Raw genomic sequence first — 25,227 nt, 5'->3', positions numbered from 1 at the left:
TACTTTTAAGTAAAACCAGAGAAGCTGGCAAATGTATTTAGAAAAGTTTGTATTTGTCACCCCTCAAACATATATAATTTCAGTTATTTCCAAAAGAAACTTCCCTTTTTCAAATTCAAGACAATAGTTTAATTATTTATAACAGAAAGGATTTTAACAATATTTAATATACTTACACAGACTCTGCATCCTTTTCCTTTTTAATTATTCCTGGCAAACCAAATGTCTTTCTTTTTCTTGGTTTTATACCTTAAAATAAATGTGTATTGTTACAGAAGCACAACTGTTCCTGATAAATATATTAAATTTATGAATACATCTTCTATCTTGACACACAATTTGCTCATTAACTGTTGATACTAAATTTTGATGAAATAAATATTTATTGCTAAACCCTAATTTTAATTATCAGTTATAGTCTGTTTAGACTTATATTAATGTAACATAGCCTATTATTCACCCAAAGGTTTTAGAACATTCGTTCAATTGATGAAATTCTCTTTTCCTTTCTAAGTAGTCCCCAAGTCATATCAGACAGAATAAACATTTGCAGATATCTTAAAACTTCCAAGAAAGTATGCTATTCACTATATTATATTTTATTATAAATACAAGTCAAATCATGTTCCCTGCTTGAAGGGTCACAAAATATAAGTATGTTGTTTTAAATAAAAAGATGACACAAAAGATCCACTAACAGTAATAACATGGAAAACTTACAATATGGCATTCATGTTATATCTAATATAAGCAATATTAAAAGTGGATCCTACCATAAATGAACAAATATAATTTTTGTTTTGCCTAATACAGCAGTTCTTTATAGTTTTCTTGCATGACAAATTAAAGTCTAAAGGTCAGTCATGATATTAAATTATTGATGGAATTTGGTACTTAAAGCTTACCTGCCTACTCTATGAAAGCTAGAGCACACCTAAGCTAGCTTCTCATCTTATAGATAAAGAAACTCAAGGGTATTTTTGTTCTTCTTTTTTTTAAATCAGTGGTATATAACTAGTAAACACTCTAAGCCAGGATTATAATGCAGGTGTCTCAGAATAACGTACTTGCATTCAAGCAAAACGAACCCCCCAAAACCATACATTTATACAGCATGTTATAATATTTTAAAAATCAAATACAGTTTTATTCTGAGTATTATTTGCTACCTATGTTTTATAGTAACGAAAGCTGAAGTACAGAGAATTTAAATCATCACTGCTCTCAAAGAGCTAGTAACTATAAGAAGCATAGGCCCCAGAGCTCCTGACTATTCCAATAATAACCTTGCATACAAGAGCAAACCGTTTCTCTAAATTCTTACACAAGTCTTAGAAAAATCAGAATTTTGCTTTCAAATTAGATCTAGTTGCTCACAAAGTAAGATATAAAAAATATGATGAAAATAGCAGGCATCTCTTGGATTTCATACTATGAAAAACATCAATTTAAATAGAGTGTGGACCCTTTCTCAAGTCAAAGCATCACCTATCCGAATGATGGTAATATTAACATTAATGCATAACCTCATTAATCACTGAAGCATTACCTACTATAGGACAAGCACTATATATTAATGTGCAGTAATGAGCTTCGTATTTATGACATTAGAATGTTTAAAAATGGGTGTCAATGAAGAAAACGATGTTAATGTGTATTTGAAAACAAGTGCATTTACATTTAATCTTTTAAAATGTATATTCTAACCGATAATAATCCTTTCAGCTAACCTACTGTTTATTTATTAAGATGAGATTCCGTAGGCCTTCAAACCATACTCAGATTTTTTTCATCATTTAATACACATGCTGACACCAATGGAGAGCAGCCCCTCTCTATTTGTTCAATAAACAGAAGACATTAGCTAGCTGCCATACATCACAGCTGGTCAACTTACCTTCAACTGCACTAGCAGGATCACATTCTTCAAATTCAATAAGGCCTAAAAAATATATATATGTATATATATGAACAACTGCTAGTTTAAAAATAAAAGCTGGTAGAAAACAATCAAATCAAACCCCATTACAATAAAGCTGATCCTTAAACAACATGGATTTGAACTGTGAGGTCCACATTTATGTGGATTTTTTTCCATTAAATACCTCTGCTGTTTTTGATTCATAGTTGCGAGTTCACAACTGAGGGCCCACTGTATGCATTGATCTACACCACTTTGTGCAGGGGACTTGCACATCTACACATTTCGGTATCCTTCGGGGTCTGGGAACCAATCCTCCCATGAATACCAAGAGACAACTTAAGTTTCAGGGGAATAAAGCTATATACAAATCTTCAACCATGCGAGGGTCAACACCACCAAACTCCACATTGTTCAAGGGTCAACTGTATCTTCTGAAATGTTCTGAAATGTGTTCCAGTGCCATGTGATAATAATTAAAATATGAGTAATAAATTTAAAAATCAAATAATCCTAACAGTTAAAAAAATGGAGATTAGCCTATTAATATGATCATAATTTACTGAAAGCCCTTTATATACAAGGTCTGTCTGGGAAAAGCCCAGCCATTGTTAAAATTACAGGAATGGTTTGCACAAAATTGATGTAATACGCATGAGTGAATGATGATGACTTCACTGTACTAGTCAGTAGGGGTGGCAGATCCTCTTGAGTGAGCATGTGTACTGTGTGGCTATTGCATTAGAAATGACTGAGTGAGTACAGCAATGAATCTGCATCAATTTTTGCATTAAGCTTGAACATTCCTCCGCAGAAACTATTCGGATAATTCAGAAGGCCTTAAGGAACAGTGCAAAGAATGTGGTACAAATGAAGTGTGGCTTTAAAGATGGTCAAGAATCTGTTGAAAATGATCCACATTCTGCAAGGTCTGCAACAAGCAGTACACCTGAGAATGTTGAATGTGTATGGGCTGCAATCAACAAAGGCTGTCAACTGACAGTGCGAGAACCAGAAGCTGATCTGGGGATTCTGAAAACTACTGTGTCCGAGATTTGGATGCAGGATCTTGGCATGAAAAGTGTCATGGCAAAATCTGTTCAATGGCTTCTGCTACCAAAGCAGAAGGAACACTGTGCTGCAGTTGCTAATGACCTGATTCAGACTGATACCAATGAACCAGATTTCCTCAAGCAGGTCATAACCAGAGATGAATTGTGGGCCTATAGCTATGATCTAGAAACAAAGGCCCAGTCAAACCTATGGAAGTCGCCTCCTCCTCCACGCCCGAAGAAGGAATGCCAAAGTCACAGCAAGATCAAGACCATGTAATGTGTTTTTTTGACTGGGAAGGTGTTGTCCAGCATGAGTATGCCACTCTAGGCCAAACAATTAACAAGGAGTTCTACCTCAATGTTCTTTGTTGGTTGAGAGATGTAATACAACCACAACAGCCATGGCTATGGGCAACTGGTGATTGGCAGCTTCATCAGGACAACATGCCTACTCATGCATCATGTGTCGTGAAGAGTTTTTTGGTGAAACATCAAATCACCCAGGTGACTCAGCCCACCTACAGCCCAGATTTGGCACACTGTGACTTCTGGCTTTTCCCAAAACTAAAATCACCTTTGAAAGGGACGAGATTTCAGACCATTCAGGAAAATATGATGGGGAAGCTGATGGCGATGGGGAGAACTGTGTGAGGTCTCAAGGTGCCTACTATGAAGGGGGCTGAGGCATCACTGTCCTATGTACAGTGTTTCTTGTATCTTGTATCTTCTACAATAAATGTCTCTATTTTTCACATTACATGGCTGGATACTGGACAGATATAAAAATATATATAGAAACACTTTGACATCACCTTAGCAAATACAGCATATATTCTTTGAAGATTTTCAGATACCTTTATATATGTGAAAATACTAAAGGCATCCCTTTACACTATAAAATTAATCCCTTTAAATAAAACTCTATTCCCCCCCCTACAAAACCTTTTTCCTATACCAGACATACTCTTGATGGCTTTTCTCTTTATCTTTTCTAAACATCCCCTTAAAATCCATTTGAAATAGGAAAATGTACAATAAAAACAAACTACTCAAAATGACATTTTAAAGTATAAGATGGCAAATCCTTTCAAATTATACATATATTTAAATTTTTTAAATGAGTACCATCCACCCATACATAAGTTTTTCTATAAAAGGTCAGAATACTAACAGTTTGTGGTATAATAAAACTAGCTATATCATTTAAAAAATACATTAAATCGTGCATGAAAAAAGATTCTCTTTTAACACGGCATATGCTCCACATGGCAAAGCTTTGCATGCCTGGCTCAGTGCCAGCTGACAGCTCAGGTGGATATCAATGGATATTCTGATCACACCCACAGCATGTCACTTCTGAACTGTTTAACAAGTAGAAAGTTTATTCAGCATCCCTCAAATGCTGTCCACTGCCCATGATTGTGCTATTTGGTCATAAGGTAAGTTACTCTTCCTGACAATATCAAAGCCAGAGCAAGAGCCAGAAAGGACAGTTTGCTACAACTGGAATTTCAACTCTTTTAGGCTCAATTAATTCTGTTGTCAAAAATAAGTAACTACTCTAGCCCTGGCTGGCATAGCTCAGTGGATTGAGCGCGGGCTGTGAACCAAAGTGTCACAGGTTTGATTGCCAGTCAGGGTACATGTCTGGGTTGCAAGCCATGACCCCCAGCAACTGCACATTGATGTTTCTCTCTCTCTTTCTCCCTCCCTTCCCGCTCTAAAAAATAATTCTTTAAAAAAAAAAGTAACTGCTCTTAGTAGTAGATTTTATACTGGGCCACAATGGCAACTTAGTTTGTATAAAAGTAAGATCACTGTGGCTCTGTCTCCTGGTGCTCTTTCATACATTATCTAAAAATGACATCATGAGTTCAACTAAGGTCAGAAGAAATTAAAAACAGACTTCTGAGAGATCAATGATCTAAAGCAAAAACAATTCTTACATACGATGCTTTAATCATAAGGTAGGAATAAATTACTGCTATCAAAAAAAAAAAAGAAAGAAAAGAAAAAGTCAACAACCTAAAGAATTCATCCTACTCTAACTTGGATCAAAACTTTTATGGAATGTTATAGGAAGAAAGATTATTTATTTAACAGTAATCTTTAATCACCGCAACTATTTTGTGGAGTGATGTAGAGAATAAAAAACGTGAAATATTTAATTAATAGTTCCCATTGTTTTGGAATCAATTCTAAATCTCAGGCCATGAACAGGGCAAATTTGCAATTCTGTCTAGTTAAAGTAAGCCTCAAAACTCAAATAATAAATCTGGGCTACTCAAATCAAGCATATTCCAGAATATGCCCAACTGAACCATAGAACACTTGGTTCCAATTAGAAGCCAAAGTGAAAGATACAAACATGGCCAGACCCTCAAGTCTAACAAAAAGAATGACAGTGAAGGCTGTAGGGGAAGAGGCAGAGGGGTGGGAGGGAGGAAAGAAAGATGGGTGTGACTCATAGTAAGGAGAGTCAATGACACATTCTCTAGCTTGCTCTTGAGTCTGTGGAACGCAACACAGCCACATTCCTACATGCCTGGAATGATGAACCAGGCAAGCTAGCATGGAAAAGGGCATCAAATTCCAGCTTGTAGTGACACACAATGGGCACAGAGGCCCAAGTTCTGGTTTTACCACGTGCCTGCTAGTTGATTACCTTGGACTAGTTACTACTTCGGAATCTAAGTCATATCATTTTTATAAATGATATGAGGAATAACAATAATACATTTCATCATATTTGTTTTCTTTTTCTCTCTACATATATGTTTGTAGGGTTTTTTTCTTTTTTCGCTTGCCAAATCATTTACAAGTTGCAACATCAATGTTACTTCACTTCAAGAGTATTTATTTAAATAAAAGGCTCAAGGGAAAAATTCCTTCAATCTAATGGTCCCAAATCCCAAGCCCTGCATCAGAATCATTAGGAGGGCTTGTTCTACCACAAACTGCTGGGCCCCACCCTCAGTATCCTATTTGGAAGTTATAGGCTGGTGTTCAAGAAAGTACATATTTTAACAAATTTCCAGGTGATGCCCATGGTCCTGGAATCACACTTTTGAAAACTACAGACCTAGTAAACCCCTGGTTCCATTGCCAAATATTCAGTAAGTCTAGAGAGTGTTTTTCTAATTTTACTGTGCATACAAGCTGCCTGGGAATCTTATTAAAACGCAGATTCTGATTCAGTAGGCGAGGGGAGGGTGTGAAATTCTATACTTATAACAAGCACCCAGTGATGTAGTTGCTCCAGGTTCTCAACAATGACTGCATATTACAAGCAGATGAGAAATTTTAAAATATAATGTTACCAAGGACCCACCCTATACCAATGAAATCAGTGTTTCTAGGATAGTGCACTGTCTGTACTTTTTTTTTTTTAAAGAAAAGAGTAATGGCAAGGGAAAAAAATTTCTGTAAGTTTTTCTTATATGTACCCACAGCTTGAGAACCAGTGATGAGGCAAACTTAGGAACCATGGTCTTAAAACAAATAAACAGAATTTTAACCATGGAATTTCAGTCACTGTAAAAATTTCCAAATTTTCATTTCCCCAAACGCAGAATCTCAACACTGAAATATAATTTGCTCCTACATCCAAAATCTGACAATGCGTCCATAATCCCAGACTGAGTCATATTTTCACCATGTAATCCTGATAAAACCTTGGGCAACTGTACCCAGCTCACTATAATCTCTTTTCTCTGCTGACCTACCCCTTCTCCACAAGTGGTACAGAAGCCATATACATACTGCATGACCTAGTCAGAACTGACTGGACTAGAAAGATTACCTGACTCAACATTACTTGAACCAGATCTTTCTCTCAGAAATTTGGAAAGGGACAGAAACCTGGGTTAATTCTGAGCTGTGGCTGCCATTTAAAAAAAGTAAAAGTACCTAGAAATTACTGGGAGGTCACCTTAATGTCATGAGCCTGGAAAAGCAAAGAAAGCCATTCTACAGGATGATGAGCATGATGATGATGAGGATGAGGATAATGTCATAGAAATGCAGAGATCAAATAAAGAAAAAACAATATCTAGTCTGCCTATAGGTTTGGGTTTCTTTCTGGAACTGTGGTTACATTTCTGATTTTGAATCCTTGGGATACCTCAGTTTCTTTCCATTAAATTTTCTTTTAAGTTCAAATTGGCTTGAGTTAGCTCTTTTTACAGACTGCAAAAAAAAATCTCTAACTCTGTCCTGGTTATTATACACATGTAAAAATTATCATCAGCTCATCAGCTTACTTTACTTTTTTCTATTTTGCTGCCACTGTATACATTTAATATTCTAATGGCTATTTCAAATAGAGAACTAAGCTTTCCTTAAAGCCTGTGCAAAGCAGTTTAATCTTTACTTCACAATTCAGGGTTATTATTATGAGGACCAGTTACTGCACTGTAATATAACTGCAGATGTAGCTGGTGCAGAATGTCAGATTAAATGGTTTCTAAACCCGAGAACAGCAGAATCAGCTGTCCAAGAGAGATTATTTATGTATTGTTATGAGCTACACCATTCTACTGTATTATGACATATCTGCTACTACACAAGAAATGTATTCTCTAACATGGGGCAGACAAACATTTTCTGTAAAGAATCAGATAGTAAATATTTTAGACTCTGTGGGCCATAAGGTCTGTCACATCTACTGACCTCTGCTGTTGTATGTAGCGTGAATGTAGCCACAGACTACAGAAAAAAATATTTTATGGACACTCAAATCAGACTTTTATAATTTTCAAGTATCACAAAATACTACTGTTCCTTTGATTATTTCCCTTAATCATTTAAAAATGTAAACCATTTTTTTACAGTCCTCACAAAAATAAGCAGAACTAATTTGGTTCAGTGGCCATAGTTTTGTCAACTCCTGTTCTAAAAGGTATAAAAGTGAATCATTACCAGATGGCACATACATCCCACAGGGCAGATTCTATGTCTCTGTCCCAGGTAGCCAGGACACAATAGGTGAAGGTGTATTCTTTCACAGAGTGGAGTTTTTCTATTTAATTTCTTTTAAGAACCCCCTCTTTTACTTTCTTGTTTGTGCTAATCTATGTTATCCTACCCCCTAATCATTATTCATTCTTCTTTCCTCTTTTTCTGGTCATTGTCCCTTGCTATCGAAGAGAAAAACTGACTTCTGGTCAAGATGGCAGCGTAGGTAGACATGGCTCGCCTATTCAAACAACAATATCAAAATTACAACTAAAATATAGAATAAAATGTAGAATAATTCAGAACCATCAGAAATAGAGCTGAATGGAAGTCTGACAACTACAGAATTAAAGAAACCACATCCATCCAGACTGGTAGGAGGGGCACAGATGCACAACAAGCTAGTCCCACACCCATAGGTGGTGGATCAAAACTCAGGAGGGATATCTTGGGGAGTGAAAAGTCCCAGATCCACACCTGAACCCCCAGCCCAAGTTCCAGTGCCAACAGATACACCTTCTGGTTACAAACACCAGCGGCACTGAGTTGGTGGAAGAAACTTCTGGAGCCCCAAGCAGTTCTTCTTAAAGAACCCATACACAGACTCATCTACTCAGATTCACTCCCTCTGAGCTCCAGCACTAGGTAGCAGCTTGAAAGGCACTAGTGATATACAGGGAAAAACTGCAGTGTCTGGCATTAGGGTGAGTAGGGGCCATTGTCCCTTTGCCAAACCCTCCCCCAACAGAGCCCACAAGATGGTGTCACATCTGAGACTCAATGAACCTGGCTAATACTGTCTGACCCACCGTGGAGATCCCCAGAGACTCTGCCCCACCCAACTTAGGGGCCCACCCAAGCTGCTTTTCCATATGAATGGCTAGTCTCTTGGCTCCTGCTTCACAAGTTCCTAAATCCTCTCAAATAAGCAGTAGCTGGCTTCAGTGAGCCCCAGACCTGGCACTAGCAGCAGCCAGATTAGAATCATAGTTTGCCTCCCCCTGGGAATCTCCAACCACAGCACAAGTAGCAGCCATCTCAGATTGCTTTATAGCTCAGGCAGGGTGGCCTGAGCAAAATACATGTGGGGGCTGAACTTAGCTGTACCACCTGGGAAACCCTGGGGCCAGCACACCCAATGGACAGCTACAGACCATGTCAGAGCACCACCACCCTGCCCCTGCACAGCTGACCATCCATGAAGGGTGCAGGATGGTGGTCAGTGGTCACAGCTAATTCTTGCAGCTGACTGGTCTGAGTAAATACTTCCACTGACCTACCAACAGCAACCAAGGCTCAACTATAAGAGGAGGGTATACTAAGCCCACACAAAGGGTGCACCTTGAGTACCCAGTCTGGGTGATAGGGGAGGCTGTGCCACTGGTCCCTACAGGATACCTACTAGGCAACACTACCAGACACAGAGTCAAATCCAATACATAGAAACAAACACTAGGTGACTACCAAAATTGGAGAGAAAGAAACATGGCCTAAATGAAAGAACAGACCAAAACTCCAGAAAAAGACCTAAATGAAATGGAGATAAGCAATCTATCAAATGCAGAGTTCAAAACATTGATTATAAGGATGCTCAACAAACTTAATGAGGGCCTCAACAGCATAAAAGAGATCCAATCAGAAACGAAAAATACACTAATTGAAATAAAGAACAATTTACAGGGAACCAATGGTAGACTGGATGAACCTAAGAATCAAATCAATGATTTGGAACATAAGGAAGCAAAAACAACAACAACAACAAAACAACCAATCAGAACAACAAGAAAAAACAATCCAAAAAAATGAGGGTAGTGTAAGCAACCTGTGGGACAACTTCAAGAGGTCCAACATTTGCATCATAGGGGTACTAGAAGGAGAAGAGCAAGAAATTGGAAATCTGAAAAAATAGTGAAAGAAAACTTCCCTAATTGGGTAAAGAAAATAGACATGGAAGTCCAGGAAGCACAGAGAGTCCCAAACAAGACAGAGGCAAGGAGGCCCACTCCAAGACACATCATAATTAAAATGCCCAAGGTTAAAGACAAAGAGAGAACCGTAAAAGCATCAAGAGAAAAGATATTAGTTACCAGATGGTTATCAGATGGGAGGAGGGTGTGGGAGAATGGATGAAGAGGTAAGGGGATTAAGAAGTACAAAGAGGTAGCCCTGGCTGGTGTTGCACAGTGGCTTCGGGTGTCGGCCTGCAAACCAAAGGGTTGCCGGTTTGATTCCCGGACAGGGCACATGCCTGGGTTGCAGGCCAGGTCCCTCTGGCTAGGGGAATGCAAGAGACAACTGTTTTTCTCTCACATCAATGTTTCTCTTTCTCCTTCCCTTCCCTTCTCCCTAAAAATAAGTAAAATCTTTAAAATATATATGGATTTTAATCTCCTGTGGCAACTAAAATACATGAGAATAGGCAGAAATACTAGGATAAAGTCATTAGAACATAAAACAGCATCAAAATTAGAAAACACCTATTTATTCATGATACTTTCAGATCATAGGTGCTTCAACATTCCAAGCATTGTCCAATTACAGTGACTCAAATTCCAAAAGAGCCACACACTACTATAATTAAAATTAATTTCAAAAACAGTATGGAGGTTCCTCAAAAGTTTTAAAATCGAGCCACCATAATCTAGCAATTCTGCTTCTGCGTATTCAACTTAAAGAAATAAAATCACTATCTTAATAAGATATCTGTACCCCCACGTTCACTGAAGCATTATTTACAATAGCCAAGATGTAGAAACAACCTGTGTCCACTAACAGATGAACAAATAAAGAAAATGTAGTGTGTCTATTTATACAATGGAATATTATTCAGCCATATAAAGAAGTTCTGCAACTTATGACAATGTGGATAGAACTTGACGGCATTATGCTAAGTCAGTCAGAGAAAGACAAATACTATATGATCTTAATTATATGTAGAATCTAAAAAAAGAAAAAAAAAACCTCCTAGAGAGAACACATTGGTGGTTGCCAGAGGAGGAGAGTAAGCAGTGAGCAAAATGGGTAAAGGTGATCCAAAGGTAAAACTTCCAGTTATTAAGGTTAAAAAGTCCTGGAGATGTAATACACAGCATGGTAACTACAATTAACAATATTTTACTATATATCTGAAAGCTATGGAAGTAGTTCTTAAAAGTTTTTATCACAAGTTTAACTATGTACAGAGATAGATATTAACTAAACTTTTTGGGGGGCATTCATTTCACAATATGTACATATGTCAAATTGTTATAGACAAGTACAATATTGTATTTCAAGTATATCTCAATAAAAAATGACAAAAATGTTACTGCATATAATAAGTAGTATATAACAGTCTCAATGAATAGGAAAAAAATTTAATGCTCTCAAAGTGTTGACTGACACAAGATAACTGGAGACAAAATTAGAGGTCATATATCTTTCAACAGATAACTGAGTAAAAAAAGTAGTCATTTTCAGCACAAGAGAAATAGGTTAACTTTTAGCTTTATGTAGTTTTTAAAGAACTGGGCCTCTTTTGGAAATGTGTATTCAATAGACTAAAGCTAATTCAGGAAGGAATTCATCCACCAGAGGGGGCCCTTACAAAACAGGAGAAATAAGCCCTGGCTGGCATAGCTCAGTGGATTGAGCGCAGGCTGTGAACCAAAGTGTCGCAGGTTCGATTCCCAGCCAGGGTACATGCCTGGGTTGCAGGCCATGACCCCCAGCAACTGCACATTGATGTTTCTCTCTCTCTCTCTCCCTCCCTTCCTTCCCTCTCTAAAAATAAGTAAATAAAATCTTAAAAAAAAAACAGGAGAAATAAAATATTAACAGCAATCAATAGTATACAAATTGAAGGTTAGAATACATCTTACAAAGTAAAGTCCTTTAAGTCTATAAATTCCATATACTCACATGTAAAATTTTGACTGTTATTTTTCTGACAAACACAAAATTTTCATCATTGCGTTGGGCTACATCATTTGTTGATGTGTCCATAGGCTGAACAAATATACCAAGGTCTGTTCAGAAAATATCCAGTCACATATGGACACATTTAGTGAAGAAGATACAAGAAACACTATACATAGACTAATGACACCTCAGTCCCCTTCAAAGTAAGCACTGTGGGACCTACTCTGGCTTCACTGGTAGCACCTATAGTACAATGTTCCTTCTGCTCTGGTAGCAGAAGCCATAGAACTGATTTTGCCATGACACATTTCATGCTAAGATCCTGCATCCAAATCTCGGACGCAGTGGTTTTTGGAATCCCCAGTTCAGCTTCTAGTTCTCCCACTGTCAGTCTCCAATCTTTGTTGACTGCAGCCCATACACATTCAACATTCTCAGGTGTTCTGCTTGTTGCAGACCTTCCAGAATGTGAACATTTTCAGCAGATTCTTGACCATCTTTAAAGCATTTGTGCCACATTTTTATTTGTGCTGTACTCATTGCAGTATCTGAAAGCCTTCTGAATTATCCAAATAGTTTCTGTGGAGGAATGTTCAAGCTTAATACAAAAATTGATGCAGGTTCATTGCTCTACTCACTCAATCATTTAAAATGTGACGGCCACACAGTACACATCCTCACTCAAGAGGATCTGCCACCGCCACTGACTAGTACAGTGAAGTCATCATCGTTCACTCATGCATATTCCAGTCCCCTCTCTTTGGCTACAATGTTATGTTGATGTTGTGCAAACCATTCTTGCAATTTTAACAATGGTTGGACTTTTTCCAGACAGACCTATGTGAAAGAGCTATAACTAGTCACCCACAATAAGTCAATTAGAGAAGTAATATTTATCCTTTCACTCAACCCCTCAAAACCCTCCACCCGGCTTTTTATAAGTTAGTTCTAGGACCAGCTTTTATGAAAGTGTCGACAGACACACTTCACCTAACAGTCACCTAATTCTGGGTCTAGTGATTCTAGGAAAGCCCATGCCACCACCATTCTTGGACTCTCTCTCACCACTTAGCTATAGAAATTTTCTACATTTATCAGTATTATCTTGAGACCAGTATATTTAAATTTATAAAGAAACATTACGCATTATTAGCTACCTATTAATCAAGACTATATTAATTTCTGAAAATAACATTTATTAAGTACTCAATAAGTATAACATTATCTCATGTAAACATCACAACCCACTGAGGTACATATTATTACTATCCCCCACTTTACAGATGAAGGCATTAGGGCTTAAAGGTCTCAATGCTAGTAAAGAGTGAACTACAAACTACAAGGCTAAGTACTGTGCTGTGTCACAAATAAGAAAATTGAAATTTTTATTGAAGTAACTGTAGATTCACATAGAGTTGTTTAAAAAAATACATGGAGATCTCTTGTATATTTGCCTGGCTTCCTGTAACATTTCACAAGACTGCAATATAATGTTGCAAACAAGATACTGACAGTATACCAATCTTGTTCAGATTTCCATCTAAGGCATTTTTAATGAGGCAATACACCTTTGCTTTTATTTATGAACACTTCTAAATGCTCTATATAAAATTCAATTTGTTCCCCAATTGTTTCACTTCTCTTAACTGGTCTTCATTTATAATTTAATCTCTTTTGAAGGAATTTTAGGGTTTCTCACTGTTTTGTGGTTATGTAGCTCGACATCCTATTCTCTCTATATATGTAAACTTTACTCAGTTCTATTCTAATTGCTCCAAATCATGAGCCTTGGAGTCAAAAATCCTGGCATAACCCCAGCTCTGCCATGTACTAGTTTAGGCAAATCATTTAACCTCTCACATTTCCCTCATCTGAAAAGTAGGAATAACAGTACTTACCTTCAAAGAGTTGTTGAAGATCAAAGTTTGCCTGCCAAGTGGTTAGCACAGTACATGGCACAAAGTGCTCACTAAACTTTAACCATAATTTACTATTCCCTCACTAAGACTTTTAAAAGAGCTAATCCATCCACTCCAACCCCCTTAATATGCTAAATTTACTATTATATGCCCATTGTTCATTCACTCAACAAAAATGCACTGTTTACACACAACAGATAACTCAAATATAAAACTTTTCTTCACAAGTACACAATTATTAAAATTTAAGATAGATAGCAACAATGCCAAAAAAGAAAAAAGTACTTTTAAAAGTTCTCTGGCACTTATGATGGCGGAAGTAACACGTGACCTGACTTTTAAAGAATGTATCCATTAGACAAATGGGAAGACATGGGGTAGGAAAGGTGTGGCATATAACATTTTCTGGCGTAAGGACATGAGGGCAACTAAGGTACCAAGAGACAAGGAGGGGCTTGTATAGGAAACAGTAAACAGTACAGGCTGGCTGCACTGAAGGGTATCTGTAAAAGGAACAACGGGGAATAAAACTAAAGACTAGTCAAGGCCTGATCCTGAAAGGCTTTGAATCCAAGTCCAGAGTTTAAATTTCTTTCTGTCCACAAGGAAAAGTCAAAGATTTATGAGTAGTACAATTATGAGTTCATAACTGTATAGTCAAAACACGAATGTGCTATAACATGTAAAATAGTCTGCTGTGCTGGTACTCAGAAACCAGCTGCTGCAATTAATCAAGTTGGTAGAGACAGCATGGAAAGGTCTGAAGGGATTCAATTACTAACGTAATTGAATCACTGTGATTTGAAACTTAATGAGTGGGAAGAAGAAAGCCAAGATGATTCACGTTTGAAGTTCTAGTTCTGTGAACTGCACTGAAGAAAAATGGTTCCTGGACTTCTCCACAAATCGCTCATCTATTTTCCTGAATTCCAAACTATACTTTAACTTCTTTACTCGTCTGAATTGTTTTTACCTGTGAAACAAATTATCTTGCAGAACATGGTACAGTAACTAATAAACAGAAACCTGCAATACTATAAGAACGAGGAGCAGGGGAAGGGAATGAGTTACTTACTACATCTGACATATCACACATGCTTATTAAAATAAGATTCAGAATACTGGTAAACATCTGTTCATAAAATAAGAACAGGATTCCTGTATGTATTTGTTCACTGGTGTATCCCCAGTGTCTAAAAACAGTGCCAGGAATACTGTTAGTTCTCAATTAATGTATTTGTTGACTATCTTTTCATGAAGATGGCACCCAAAGCAAAGAAGCCCTTGGCCCCCAAAGCTGAAGCCAAAGCAAAGAAAGCAGTGCTAAAAGGCATCCACAGCCTCAAAAAGAAGACCTGCATGTCACCCACCTTCGGGAGGCCTAAAACACTGTGGCTCCAAAGGCAGCCTAAATATCCTCAGAAGAGCACCCCCAGGAAAAAATAAGCCTGACCACTATACTATCATCAAGCCCCCTGACTACCTCATCAGCCATGAAAAAAAACAGAAGGCCACAATACAGTTGTGTTCACTGTGGATGTCAAGGCCAACCAGCACCAGGTCAAACAGGCTGTGAAGAAGCTCTGTGACACTGATGTGGCCAAGGCCAACGCCTCATCAGGTCTGATGGGGAGAAGACAGCCTGTGTTCGACTGGCCCCAGACTATAGTGCTCTCTGGATGTTGCCAACAAAACTGGGATCATCTAAACTGAGTCCAGCTGGCTAGTTTTAAATATAAAAATTTTACACTATAAATATATACATGTATTTGTTGAATACTATGTGAATGAGAAAAGAAAAAAGGTATTACATTTTTTTTAAGCAGTGGTTACAGTTTATTTTACTTTTTTAAAAAATTATTTTATTGTTGTTCAAAGGTATTAAATTTTAAGAAACATCCTTCATTGGCCTCAATGCTGAGCACTCAATATTCTCTCCTATGCTTTTTCTCATTAAAATGGCCTTCTGTTGCTAACTTACCTTCAAAAATATAAACTGCAATATATTCATTTAGTAAAGGTTATAATAACCATTTTAAGTAACACTAAATTAACCACTAAAGGTTACAACAAAAATCTTAAATATCATCAGACACAAAGAGACACAAACTAAATGATATCTGAGATTTTAAACAAATTTTTAGGTATCTCCTAAGTTCCATTTTGCAGTTTTGGAATTCAAAGGCAAACACATTTAGTTGCTGGATGGGAAATGTGAATATATTTCCTTGCGGAGTTTATCATCTTACCAGGTCTTTCTTTCCCAGTGCCTTTTGACTCAGCAAATTTTTGTATCAAGCTTTCAACTGTCGTGTTAGCCATGTTATTTATAAATTCTTCATGGACCTATTAATACGAGATAAAGATAAATTCTTTCTTTTTCCATAAATACTTACTGTATATAAGACAAAATTTCCACAAAGCAATTAAAATTCGTTACACCAAAATATGTATTTTTTGACCCAGAGCCTTTGAGAACTTTCATGTATTTAACATGCTCTATTACCTAACTTACAGTGTTAGTAGATCTGTGGGTACCAACCACTATTTATTTACATGAACTCCTTAAGATATGGCTGTACAACCTTAAAAGTAAATGCAGTTCCATGTTCTCCTCCTGGAATGTTTTGGAACATAATTCTTTTTTTTTATCACTTTGAATATTTCTTGCTAGCCCCTTCTTAGAACATAATTCTTATGATAAATAAAAATTAAACAGGCAATTAAAACTCTTTTAGATCTTTATTTAAAAAAATAACAGACTTCATCTATACTAATTTCAATGAATCACAAATTGTAATCAAACACTTATATTTTTGGAAAATGCCTAAGTACAAGTTCTGTAACTTACTAAAGATGTTCTAATTTTTGAAATAGTAAAACTTTTAAAATTAAATATTTAAAAATTGATAACTTCATAGTTTTAATGTAAAGAGGACTAAACAGTTAATTTAAAAAATTAATTTGAATTATCATCCTCGGTAGCCACTCAAAAATCCAATTTATTTTATATTTCATATATGTGAATATGTATTTTTTTGCCTGAAATAATTCAGTAGCATGTTATGGGTTTTGGATTCTTAAAGAGTCATAAATAACCTAAAATTTTCAAGACTCAGTTCAACAGAAATAAAAACTTACCTGGCCTATTTGCAAATGAATTTCCTTTATAGCATTTGACAAGGATCCTATAATTTCCTTTATGTGAATGAGATGAGTTTCTTCAATGTCCTGAAATTTCTGAGTAGCAAATATAAAGTTATATATATAAAATATATATCTACACATATATACATATATGCTGAAATCAAAAGACCTTTTAGAAGTTATTTCAATACAGCTGACCAAATTTAGCCAGCTACCCATTATTATGTAATTTTAGCAATGCTTCTAGACAAATGAGTTTAGTAAACACACTGAAATAGAGCATGGAGAAAAGATAACTTTTTGTCATGTCATTTCTCAGGCAAGCATCAACTTTTTCACAGTTTGAAGATAATGCAAATTAAAACCTATAATCATGGTCAGAAAATAAGGAGACTCAGAAGATAAGAGTATCATAAAAGCCAAGGTAGAAGTGCTTCAAAAAGTGAAAATTAATTAGTCACCAGAGCAAAACTGCAGTTTACTTCTGAAGACTTTAAAATCTAACCCATAGACTCTCAAAATGTCTTTCTAATCCTTGAAATGTTAACATGTAGTCTTCAAAAGAGATACTCTGTGGTCAAATAAATTCCAGGAGCCTGTAAACTCACTGAGCAGTGAGTTTATGCATCTGAAGGTGGGAATGCATAAAGATCACCTGGGGAATGTTTTTAAACTACAAAATAGATCTTCCACTACAACCTGGGGGGTGGGAGTGGAAAGAGGTGAGAAAGTTGGAAAAAATTCCCAGGTTATTCTGGTATTTATTCCCCAGTAAGAAAACCACTGCTAGACTTGGCCTTACAATAAATGTTAAAAACTCTGAAAATTACTAAAATAACAGAACTTGTTTTACTGTGTTTAAGCCCGTGTTTTCCAAAATTCTCTGACCAAACAACTCTTTTTGTTTTCCTTTGTCTATGAATATCTATTAATATCTCACAGAACAATTATTTCTCAAAACAGGATTTGGGAAATGCTGAACTAGCCATTTTCTTTCTTTCTTTCTTTTAGATTTTATTTATTTGTTTTTAGACAGAGGGGAAGGGAGAAAGGGACAGAAACATCAATGTGTGGTTGCCTCTCAGGCACCCCCTACTGGGGAACTGGCCCACAACCCAGGCATGTCCCCTGACTGGGGATTAAACCAGTGACCTTTTGGTTCATAGGCCAGTGCTCAATCCACTGAGCCACAGAGCCAGGGCAGCTGTTTTCAAACAAAATACATTTGCCATTTCTATTGCACAAGCCTGATTACCCTCCCCCATTCCCCAAATTAAATCAGTTCTAAGGAATAGGCCTAAATGTCTTGTTATTTTCCTCTGGTTTGTTTATCAAATTAAATTCCCTCACCCTGTACTTAATGTCCAGTTTTCTTCAGTACTGAGTTCCACAATCAAAAAATCACTAAGCCAAATGATCATGTTCATACTTGTGTTAAGACTCTGAACTTTAAAAAAAAATAAATAATGGTGCAATTATAGTTTTGACATTAATGCTACAATAACCCAAACACTTTAATCAATTTTATTCATGAGGAATAGCAGAGTTAAAATAGAATTCTTGTTTTGACTAATTTTGACCAAGTAAATGAGAATACCAACAATGCAAGATCCTGAATTAGTCTTAAGAACTCAGGAATATTCAGAAGAAGCATGATTCTATTTTATGTTCATATTATAAGAAGTCACCCTCAGCTTAAATTTATGTAACTTAATGAACAAAATATTGCATCGCAGACAGGTAGACCTAAATCTAGGAATTGCATGGTCAAAATGCCACTAATTGTATATAGATGACTCCTAATTCCAAGAAAACTGTGCTGGCCTTCTCATTCTCTTGAAGCAGACACAATGAATAAGGCAGATCCCTAATTATTTAGAAAAATCTTGAGTATGAAGCCACACACAAATTCAATACACAATTCAGATACAATTCTAAAATTGTGCTGAGTTGCTTTTGGTGAGGAGATGCTGCTAAATATCACAGTTCCTCAAAGTTAGTAAAGCAATTCTACAATGGGAATACACTCTCAAATGTTTGAATATATATAAAAGAACTTTCCTGAACAAATGAGATAGATTTTTCCTCCTTGCTGGTTCAAATTCACTGTTTGTACATACTGTACATAAGTATATAAAACGTACAATTCTTTATGCCACCAAAGATATATATAAAAGCACTCTAGTCCTAAATCCTTGCTTAAACAAATCTCGGTCTCCTAGCCATCAAACTATTTAAAGTAAACAAAATCTCCATATTGTTTGAAGTTTTTTAAGTGTCTTTAACTGACAGTGATAAAAATCAGAAACACAAAGACAAGTCACAATTTTAATCATGCTTATTGTCAACCACAAATAAAAAAAAAATAAATCACAAATACTACAAGTACTTTCTAAACCCCCTTCACCCCAGGGACTCAATCTCCTTCCCCACTAGCAAATATAGGTTCCGCCACCCAAATCTGATTCTCATTAGACTGACAGGTCCCTTCCCACTGGGGTTAGGTCAACCTGCTCAGTTTGGAATAAAAGGAAAGTGGAGATGTACAATAATTCTTTTTACTTCTAAACAACACAAGTTAAACACTACTGTCTATTAACAAACAATAGTTAATCTGTTCTGCCAGGGTGTGTGTGGGGGGGGTAGATGGAGATTAAGAGAGAGAGAGAACAAACACATTAGCACAGTATACCATCATCTTTATTCAAAAGCAGTATGGTTAATTATACATCTGATCAAATAAACTAATGTTCCCATCTTGGATACTGCAAGATAAACTAAACACAAATTTGGAAAACAAATGTAATAAGGAAGCACAAGAGAAAGATAAGAAGAGGAAAAAAATGAATGCTTAAAATTCTTTAAGAATAGTTGTATAAAGTAATATAAAAACCCCAAGTCTAGCAAATTCTAATTCCTGTTTCTCCAAAATAAATAATTGAAAGGGAAAATATTTTCATTAATAGAAACTAGTCATTTTGATGCAAAATTAACAAGTCAACAATTGCCTTATGAGTGTTCTAATGATTTAAAAAACAAAAGGACACCCACCAAAGTCTACAGTGATCTTAACTTTTTATCTCACTAGAGGTGGAGCCTCAATTTGACACACTAACTAACTATAAACCCTTCTCAAAATACTATCATTTCCCAGCTGCCATGTCATTACATTTCCCGGTTTTCTTCCTTCTTTGACTTCTCCTACTTGGGTTTCAGCATCTCTTCTTCTATCAACCCATCAATGGTGAAACTCTGATTCTTGTGGCCCTTTCTTCCTCACACTCTGTCCAAAGGTGATGTCACTCTGGCAGCTTTGTGTGCTGGCAAACCCCTAATTTGTACAGACCCACAATACTTTATTCAAAACCTTTGGGGCCAGGTGTTTTGGAATTCAATATTTTGGATTTTTAAATGAAGACAATATAGTGTTATTACCATATATTTCATAATACTACCAGCACGATCTGCAGTGGTATCTATTTACCCAAAACATTAATATTTCTAAAGGAAAACATATATTTAGTCTAAGTAATATAAATAAAGACTATAGTCTCACATCAGTTTAAGTCAAGTGTTGCTGCAAAATGAGTTACAGAAAAAAAGCTTTTGGTTTTTGGAGTTTCTGGAATCTAGAACTGTGGGTAAGGGACTGTGAACATTATGTCAGTCCAGCCTACTTAGATCCTCCAAAACTTCCCATTTGTTGTCTCTACTTTGGTACAGGCTATTCAAAACTGAACATCTGGTCCCAATCTGCCCCCTCACACTAACAGTTCTTCATTTAGTCTTCCCCATTCATCTCTATCCATATAGACTTAGAAGCCAGAACCTAGAAGAGCTCTTGATCTCTCTAAAATTCTTCCATCCACTCCACTACTGCCATCTCCAAATGCATTCACTTCTCTCCTTCTCCAAGGCTGCCACACTGGCCCTCATCCTTCTCACCTCTCTACTAACTGCCTTCCAAAATGGACTCTTGACTCCTCTTTGGCCTCAGTATAACCTATTCTTCACAAAACTACCAGAATCATCTTGTAAAATGCAGGCCAGATCATATCATATGCTTGCATACTATCTTCCAGGATCTTCAAACTACTCTTAGAAGAAAATTCAAACTCTTACTAAAGGTTGGTTCTTGCCTATCTTTTCTTTAACCTCATACTTTACCATCATCTTTCCTTACTTAGTGTTACTAAGCATTTTTTACTTTATTTAATGTGACAGCTCTTTTACATCTCTGAGTCTTCATACCTATGGTCCCCAATGCCTGGAATACTCTGGCCCTGGAATGAATCTCTGGCTCATTCTTTAAGCCTCAAGTTTAAATGTCACTTCTCCAAAATTGCCTTTCCTAACTCCCTAATCTAAATTAGGTCACTCCTAGTATTCTAGCTCATAGAAGCCTATTATTTCCCCTTGCAATGCTGTAATAATTTATAACTTTATATTTAGGCATGTATTTAATGTTTACCTCCCTCCTCTATACTCCTAGAGCAGGGAGATACTTGTTTTATTTACACAAACACAGTATACACCCAGCATTTAGCATGGTGCCCACAACATGGTTAGTAAAGATGAATCCATGTATGCCTATACACAAGCATGCAAGCCTTTTGGTTTGTGAGATGTGAATCCTTCACCACTACCAGGGAGAAGGGTCTTTAGAGTCCAAACAGATTCATAACTTCTTCTTTCACACTTACTGAGTACCTACCAAGATCTGAGAATCGTTTTAAGTGCTGAGAATATAGTAGTAAACAAATCACTCCATGCTTTCCTGGAACTTACATTTTTATGGAGGAAGTCAGATAATGAAAAATATGGGTAATACTGGCTGGTGTGGCTCAACTGGTTGGAGCATCATCCCATAAATCGAAAGGTTACAGGTTCAATTCCCAGTCAGGGCACATGCCTACATTGTGTGTTCTGTCCCTGGTAGGTACGTATATGAAGGGCAACCAAACAATGTTTCTCTCTTCCATCAATGTCTTTTCCTCTCTCTTTCTCTCCCCTTCTCTTTAAAAAATCAATAAACATGCCCTCAGATGAGGATTTAAAAAAATGGGTAAAAGAACCAGTGTGTTTTACCATGTTTCTAGACCCCTCAGACATGATGATTAAGAATAATGTTCTACGAAGAGGTTCCTCCACCAGCCTCAGTACCAGAGTGAAGCTGATGCAGCTGACCCATGATGGACAAATAGCATTTACACATAAACCCTTGCTACTGAAAGCCACTGAGAGCTGAGGGGTTCTTTTTCACCTCAGCATATCCAACCTATCATGACTAATACAATAAAATTCATGGTATGTTAGATAATGAAAAGGTGCTCCGAGGAAAAAAACAAGACAACGAGGGTGGAGGTAAAGTTTTAGAAATGATTCATAAAATGCATCCACCTTAAACTTAGGCCCTTAATTAAAGGCTCTAAGAACATCAAATCCAATATAATTATCCCAAGCTTATGGAAGACAGACATTTTTTTATTGTTACTGCCTTCTCTCACTAAAATGGAAATTCTATTAAAGTGAGTTTTGATTGTCTTGTTAACTGCTATATTCTCAACATGAAGTCATTTTGAGTTTTCATCTTAACATTTGTCAATGTCCTCATTTTCCCCAACTCTCTTTAAACAACTTCTTCTGATCTATCTGAATGATCCACTATAATTATTGCATCTTGGTTCTCATCTCCAAAATATGTATTTTTAAAATAGCATTATTAAAACATTGAGATTGTGCATTGTTAACACTTAAAAATGTTTAAAAATTATAACAGAAAAATTATATTTGACCAGTAAACATAAATATCCTTTTGTAGATTTAAAGCCTTTTAAAATACCAACCTGAGCTGTTTCTGTCATTTTCTGTTCAAAATCAGCTTTTGCTAATGCATACTTTTCCACATAGAGTTTATAGGTATCTGTAGCTTTCTTAGATTTAACAGCTGCCTGTAACAAAACAAAAACATTTTGAATTACAAAATGACCTTTCTTCTTTTGATGTAAGTTAATAAGAAATAACAATTTAATGCATTTTAAGGGATGTGGACTATGCTGAGATCAATATGACATAAAGTGATTTTAGTATCTTTTTTCAAGTCGTCCTTAGTAATATTTTTTTGTTGTAGTCACACAATAATGCAGAAATTAAATGCTGACCCAATAGAATGTGTTTTCAAAAAGTTAAATTCTCTTCATTCTATAACCCAAACTGAGATCATATAACCAGATTATGATACAGTATAACTAAAGTGTCAATGAACAAAAATGTGACAACACCATCAAAATATGCCTGACACTACTTCCTACATGTGTAAGTCTTCTTCCCTCAGCAACACACATGTGGTTCCATGGAAAGTCTGATTAATAACTATAAAGCTAGCTCAAAAGTTGAAAATATCAGTTTTCCTTGATGCCTGTTTCCATTATGCTCCAGCAAATCTATAAATTTCATTTTAGTCACAACCTATTTTTTCAAGATTTCTATTTTTTTAATTGTTACTACATTATTAGTTGTAGTTCAAAGTTACTTATTCAGTAAGAACTTAGCATATTAAATATCAAGCAGTGAAGAAAATGAAGATAAACTATGCAGAAATCTTTTCCTCAATGACTTCATAAAAGACAATTCATTTCTACATGAACACCTAGAAATAGGTAGAAAGTAACAAAGACACAGAAGTAAATATATTCTGTGGAAGACATTCAGGAAAGGGAAAAACTGGGTGTAACTTATAAACTGCCTAACAAGAAACTTGACTATTCTCAGAGGACTGATCAATTTGGACAAAGGAAGTTTGAAGAGGGAGAGTTGAAGTAAGAGTTTAAAGATCTTTTAAAAACCTATAGGACTTCCAGATTACAAAGATCTTCGTTTTCTTGACGAAGTAAAAGAAATTTTACTCTAAATTTTACATTAATTTTACTCTGCTAAAAGTAAAGAAGAGCAGGATAGGCTTGGGAGCTTCTGGAGAATGAAAAAAGTTTCAAATCACGATTGTGGAGGATGCAACAGGTAATAACTAGATGAGTAAAAATACTGCTAAGAGCCATGAAGGATTAGGTAAAGCTGGAAAACATGGAATTTGTGTAAAGCCAATCAGAGCCAATATATAATTATTTCTACCTTCAGTATAAGAATAAGATTTAGAAAGTTGAGTTTATCTGGAAGTTTGGGATCTGCAAGAGTACACAGTCTCCTACCCTCTAAAAAGGTAACTATACACATTCTAAAATGTAAGTGCATATAGTATATTAAATATATGTGTGCTATGCTTTCCTGCCTTCTTGAATAAAGCATATATATATAATGCTGTTTTATCACGTAGTATAAAGAAAACTGGTTTTGGAGACTGAAGACACAGGAATTAATTTGACTTTGTCCTTGCGCTTTACATAATTCTCTATTCCTAAAATGGGAGCAATACCACCTATGTTTTAGACCTTTGGCAGTGATTAAATGCACTTTAGGTAAAATGACTGGGACAGGGTCGAGCATATAGTTTAACTCACAAAATAAAGGGTACCTGCTATTATTATGGTTTCTAAAAAGAATATAATCAGGAACATGTATCATTTTGCTGTTACTGTATCTAAGAGTTGTACAGAGCTCTCTAGCCCTAAATAACTTTCTAGTCTGCTCCTAAAACTTTTTCTTTTTTACTCTTTCCCCAATATCTGGCCATTTATTATTTTATACTACTGTTACTATACCTTCCTCTAACATCCTGGCCCTATTCAAACACATAACAATTAAATGAGACAAATATTTAAAGTTTACTATATACCTTCATAGGAAACCCAGATAGTCAGGTTTACTAGAACTTAATTTAGAAACAATTTTAATGGCATGGTTATCAAGGTTTCCTTTTGGATTTTTTTTTTAATGCCAAGAGACTTTGGTTTCTTCTTCCAGCTACCTAAATTTTCAGGCTATACAACCTACAATCCATGAAATGATTTTTAATGACACAGCCAAACAAAATGATACAGTCCCACTGGTAGCTCCTTCTTTTCTTGTTCCTCATCCTAACACCTACTCTTTTTCTTTGCTGTCTATTAAGTTCCTGTCTAATAATTTATGTGCCAGCTATTGATAAGGACATGAGTTGTGATCATTCATAGAGGTACTGCAATTTGAAAGAAAACTCGTAAAAATGGAAAATCCCACCAGAATACAACTATAATGACTGTGTCAATACTTTTGAAACTAATTTATTTCATGGGATCTTTCCTATTTTCTTTTCACAAGTTTGTTTTTACATCAGTATAAAATAAGGTATCTGCCCTTTTAACCTACATTAAAACCTCTTTCTAACCTCTTGTTC

The 25,227-nt window shown here is 36.0% G+C and overlaps 1 protein-coding gene across 4 annotated transcripts in view; it reads right to left on the bottom strand.

Annotated features, from left to right (window-relative positions):
• The window catches only part of FCHO2 (FCH and mu domain containing endocytic adaptor 2), a 113,287-nt gene that overhangs the window by 48,150 nt on the left and 39,910 nt on the right, over nucleotides 1-25,227 (bottom strand). For all 4 annotated transcript variants that reach the window (XM_036020397.1, XM_036020394.1, XM_036020395.1 and 1 more), the window contains exons 6-10: nucleotides 22,745-22,849; nucleotides 16,893-16,991; nucleotides 16,001-16,097; nucleotides 1,898-1,942; nucleotides 177-249 (exon numbers count right to left, since the gene is read on the bottom strand). In XM_036020397.1, the coding sequence (XP_035876290.1) occupies nucleotides 177-249; nucleotides 1,898-1,942; nucleotides 16,001-16,097; nucleotides 16,893-16,991; nucleotides 22,745-22,849 (419 nt within the window). The remainder of the gene's footprint in view (nucleotides 1-176; nucleotides 250-1,897; nucleotides 1,943-16,000; nucleotides 16,098-16,892; nucleotides 16,992-22,744; nucleotides 22,850-25,227) is intronic.

Source organism: Phyllostomus discolor, chromosome 3 (genome assembly GCF_004126475.2).
Source record: "Phyllostomus discolor isolate MPI-MPIP mPhyDis1 chromosome 3, mPhyDis1.pri.v3, whole genome shotgun sequence".
In the NCBI taxonomy this organism is placed as follows: domain Eukaryota; kingdom Metazoa; phylum Chordata; class Mammalia; order Chiroptera; family Phyllostomidae; genus Phyllostomus; species Phyllostomus discolor.
Note: the sequence above shows the minus strand (reverse complement) of the source record. Positions and strands in the feature narration are given on the sequence as shown.